The sequence below is a fragment of the Myotis lucifugus genome, unplaced genomic scaffold (genome assembly GCF_000147115.1).
Source record: "Myotis lucifugus unplaced genomic scaffold, Myoluc2.0 scaffold_127, whole genome shotgun sequence".
Classification (NCBI taxonomy): Eukaryota; Metazoa; Chordata; class Mammalia; order Chiroptera; family Vespertilionidae; genus Myotis; species Myotis lucifugus.
Genome location: NW_005871175.1, coordinates 706,437 through 711,147, shown reverse-complemented (window position 1 = coordinate 711,147; position 4,711 = coordinate 706,437). Strand labels below are relative to the sequence as shown.

Genomic DNA, 4,711 nt, shown 5'->3' with positions numbered 1-4,711 from the left:
ATAAACTGCCTTCGGTATGAAGTTTATTCATTATGTTCTCCTATCCTTTACTACAGTGGGGCCTTGACTTACGAGTTTAATTCGTTCTGAGACCGAGCTCGTTAAGGAGCTCGTTAACTCAAATTACTCTATCAACTCAATGCAAAAAATCAGCCGAGAGACAGCTGGTATCTCAAAAAACTCGTTAGTTGGGACACTCGTAAGTCAAGGCCCCACTGTACTTAACTGTAACATGGCTGTGCTTTTTAATGCTCTCTGTCGTGCTAAATTCTTCATTGAAGATGCCGCCTATATTTGGTAGATTTGGAAATGGAATTAACAGGACAGAGTTTTGCTATTTAAAGCAGTAATGACGTACAAGGTATGTAAGTACAATACAAGGTTGTATAAATAATTTTCACCAGCCTGTTGTTGGTTTAATGTGAAAAGAAGTGATTGTGCTCACAATACATTTTTTTTGTGTGATTTCCCTCATTGAGGGAAATAGATGCCAATTAGAATTATTTGATTCCTAAACTTGTTTTGAATTAAGGTTAGCTTTTGGCTAGGCCTGCAGCCAATGCTACTCAGTCACAATGAAGTAAGTTATAAGAACTATTTTAAAAAAAAATATATTTTATTGATTTTTTACAGAGAGGAAGGGAGAGGGATAGAGAGTTAGAAACATCGATGAGAGAGAAACATCGATCAGCCGCCTCCTGCACACACGCTACTGGGGATGTGCCCGCAACCAAGGTACATTCCCTTGACCGGAATCGAACCTCGGACCCTTGAGTCCACAGGCTGACGCTCTATCCACTGAGCCAAACCGGTTAGGGCAGGAACTATTTTTTATTATTTTTTATTTTAATTTCTTTATTGATTAAGGTATTACATATGTGTCCTTATTCCCCCATATAGGAACTATTTAATCAGCAGCTCTCATTTTGTTATCCAGTACAGTATATATTTTCTTCAATGGCAGAAGCCTTTAACACTTAGCTGGGTTCTTGCACTTGCCCAGGGGGAAGGGGAGTGATCCTAGTCATTTTGACAATGAACAGGTGTTTAGCATTGAAACTTGGCTACCTGACTCCTTCCTTGTACTTCTCTTTGGTCATCTTAGGTGAAAAGGGAAATTCTGAATGTCCTTTTGAAACTATTGCCAGCAAGATAAATTGCATTTGTATACTTTACAGCTTATAAATATCGCCAAAATATTCTCATTTCATCTTCTTGATAACCTTGTGAAATAGGTAATGCTTTCATACTCGTCTTGCACATCAGAAGATTGAGATTTGTAGTTAGATGACTTGCCCAAGACCTCAAGGCATCTAATGACAATCTTGTACTCAAAACTAAATTTGTTTCCAAATTCTACATGAGTTTTCTTCTTTCCCTGTAAAGTAATGAAATATGTAGGATGTAGCATGCATCCCAAGATGAAAAAGTCGTACAAAACAGCTTTTTCCTTGCTTCTTTGTAACTCTCCTTTTATCACTTCTTAAGCTAAAAATGAAGATTCCCTCTTTTAAAAGAAAATGTTTGACAAATCATTTTTGCTGCAATACAATTGGAAATGCAATTTCCTGAGGCAGGGAGTGGGAAAAATTAGTAAAAATGTGAAAAGGGAATAGATTTAAATATTCTCTTCCTAAATTGTTTTGTAGTACTGCAGGTCAACAAGGATGATGTAACTGCCCTACACTGTAAAGTGGTATGCCTTATCCAGAATGGGAGTTTCAAGGAAGCCTTGAACATCATCAGTTCTCATACCAAAGTGTTAGCCAAGTAAGTGATTCAGTTGGTTGCTTGTGCAGTTATTAGAAACAGTTTTACCATAGCTACATTTATTTATTTCACCACTATTCAGTGATTTTTTTTACCTGTTTATTTCTTTTTTTCTGTTAATTCCCAGTTGTGTCTGTGAAACTGGATGGAGTAATAGTAATTTTGTTCTTTACTGCCTTGCTGAGCCTTTTCTTTGCTCCATCTTTCCTTAGAACCACTAAGAAGGAGGTAAATTGTGGAGAGATGTGGAGCACAAATATAACAGAGGACATAGGGAGAACATCTTAGCAGAAAGTTTAATTTTTTTAAAAAATAGGGGGCAGAGAGGGCAGACGTGTGGTAGGGCAGTATTATAAGTAGAGGTCTCTGGGATGGTTTTAGCTGGACTTCTGTGCCTACCTCCTTTGGGAATTGTTTAGGTGAGTTTGATCATAGGCCAAGATCTTTCACTGTCAGCAGTCTTGAGACTGGTAGTATTTTCATTATTGTGAATATTTTTCACTTATTTATCTCATTTATCTTTTCATGAAATGTGAACTTATATTCTGAATTGTTACTCTAATTTGATTTTTTTTTTAATAGTTGTGTATAAGCCCCAAAGAAATGTGTATTGAAGTGAAGTTTGCAGCATATTTCTTTAATTAAAGATTCTGGTTTATAAAGTGCAGAGCAGTATATAGTATACTTCCTATTGTATAAGAAAAGGAGGATATTAGAATTTATATGTGTATTTTTCTGTATGTGCCAAAACAAACACTAGCTAGAGAAACATGTGTAAAAATAGTCACTTGTAGCCCTAGCCGATTTGGCTCAGTGGGTAGAGCGTAGGCCTGTGGAGCAAAGGGTCCAGGTTGGATTCCGATCAAGGGCAAGTCCTTGTTTTTGCAGGCTCCTCCCTGGTCTCACATTGATGTTTCTGTCTTTCCCTCTTTCTTCCACACTCTCTAAAAATCAATGGAAAAATATTCTTGGGCGAGGATTAACAACAACAAACAAACGAAAAACCAAACAAACAAAATAGTCACTTGTAGGAGGCGAGGAGGAACAGGGTAGATTTGTAAAGCAGTGGGAGTAAAACCTCTTAGTGTATAGCTTTTTTTAAATTTGAGCCAAATACATGTATTACAGATTGAAAACTTATTTTAAAACTATTAAAAATAAAGGGGAAATAAAGGAGCACTGCTTTCTTCTAGTAAATATGTTTATGTTGAAATTCAGTATTTTGAGTTTTGACCATTTTGTGAGGTTGAGAAATTTTGAAATAATTTTTGTTAGGCAAGTAAGTAAAAGGATATTGCTTTTATACATATTTTTCCTTATTGGTTATGGATGAAATTTCAAAATGCATTTCATCCACTATAGTCCACTCTAGTTTCAGGTGTCACATTAATGTAGATGAAGTTTTAGGTCTATGTATGCTAAGTAGTGTATTTGTTGTGTGTTTACCAGTTTGGATACAAATACTATGTTCCTTTAAGATTTCCAGTTACTTTTTCTTACTAATCACGTACTTCTTGAACAAGTTAAAAGCATTATGGCTTATTATTTGATAAATAGATTTAAGAAACTTCTATAATAATTTAAAATAGTGTTCAGATTGTCTGTGTACCTGAGACAATTATTTAGCTGATGCATTATTTCATTCTTAAATGTTTATTTCAGAAGGCCAGTAATTCTAATAAGAATATCCATGAAAGCAAGAAAGGCTAAGGAAATGGATATAATATTTTCTGCCACTAATGAGCTGTCTGACTTTCAAATAAGTCACTAACCTTTGTCAGCTTCCTCATCTCTTTTTAATGGGAATTGAATAATAATATATATCAAGCGCTTAGAGCAGTATCTAGCATATAGTGAGTGCTCTGCTATGTGAGCTAATAATCAGATATTGTTTTTTTCCTTTTCAGTAACTCTCTTTCTTTTGAGAAGGCATATTGCGAGTATAGGCTGAACAGAATTGAGAATGCCTTGAAGACAATAGAAAGTGCCAACCAGCAGACAGACAAACTAAAGGAGCTTTATGGACAAGTGGTAATTACTGTTTTTAAATACCTGTTGACAACCATCCTGAGTGAGCATGACTCTACCTGTAGCAAGGAGTACGGATGAGGAACCTGATGCTCCACAAAACTTGCCACCAAACTAGTTTTTAAGGTTTCAACATATTCCCTCTTCTTAATCTTCATGCAAAAGTTGCATATATAATGTTCTATGAACAAGTGATTTCCTCAGGGTAATTTAAAGTTAAGAACTATCCTGTGAAATTTGGACTTTTTTTTGTTTGTTTGTTTAAATTTGGACTTTTTAGTTGGAAAGGAGCTTATATGCTTAAGCAGTTTAAAAACTGTAATTCTAGTTTTTAACTATTTTAAGTTTAAAATAAAATCATAATTTGGATAAATTCAGCTGGTTCGTGAAAATATCTTATTTTAAAATATCTTATTTTTACATGTTTTGAGACATATAATTAAGCCTAATGTAAAATAGGGCTTTTAATGATAAGATGATAGAAATGTTATATTAGAACTAGCAAAACCCTCTTTAAATATTTTTAAAATGTCAATTTGGGACAAATAATGAGGAATTGACTGTATTGTTCCCAAGAGGTAATATGAGTTTAAGAATATAAATGGATTGAAAAAAGATTTGGGCAAGTTCATAGATTGTAAAAATAATCTTTAAGGTAAGCTGGATCAATGTAAGGTAAATTCTGGCACTTTGAGACTGATGAAGGGCACCAGTCTCTGTCTTATATAGTGAACTAACTGACTCACAGTAATGGTCTTTTAGGACAACTTCAGTGAAATAAGAAGGAATCATGTTGTGTGTACGTCATACTATCCTATACGATTGCTGGCTTCTGGGAAAGAGAAAAATGAAGATTAAATACAGTGAACTGGAAATATTAAGTCCTTTTGTTAATATCTAATTTTGTTCCTGT

At 34.6% G+C, this 4,711-nt stretch overlaps 1 protein-coding gene across 4 annotated transcripts in view; it reads left to right on the top strand.

The window, feature by feature from the left end:
- SRP72 (signal recognition particle 72) overlaps positions 1-4,711 on the top strand; it is a 43,925-nt gene that overhangs the window by 927 nt on the left and 38,287 nt on the right. For 3 of the 4 annotated variants that reach the window (XR_002830544.1, XR_002830545.1, XM_006093938.3), the window contains exons 2-3: positions 1,650-1,770; positions 3,678-3,801. The exons of the other annotated variant lie outside the window; for it this stretch is intronic. Coding sequence is in view for 1 of the 3 variants with exons in the window: in XM_006093938.3 (XP_006094000.1) it covers positions 1,650-1,770; positions 3,678-3,801 (245 nt within the window). In the remaining 2 variants the exon portion in view is untranslated. The remainder of the gene's footprint in view (positions 1-1,649; positions 1,771-3,677; positions 3,802-4,711) is intronic. 4 annotated transcript variants of the gene reach the window in all.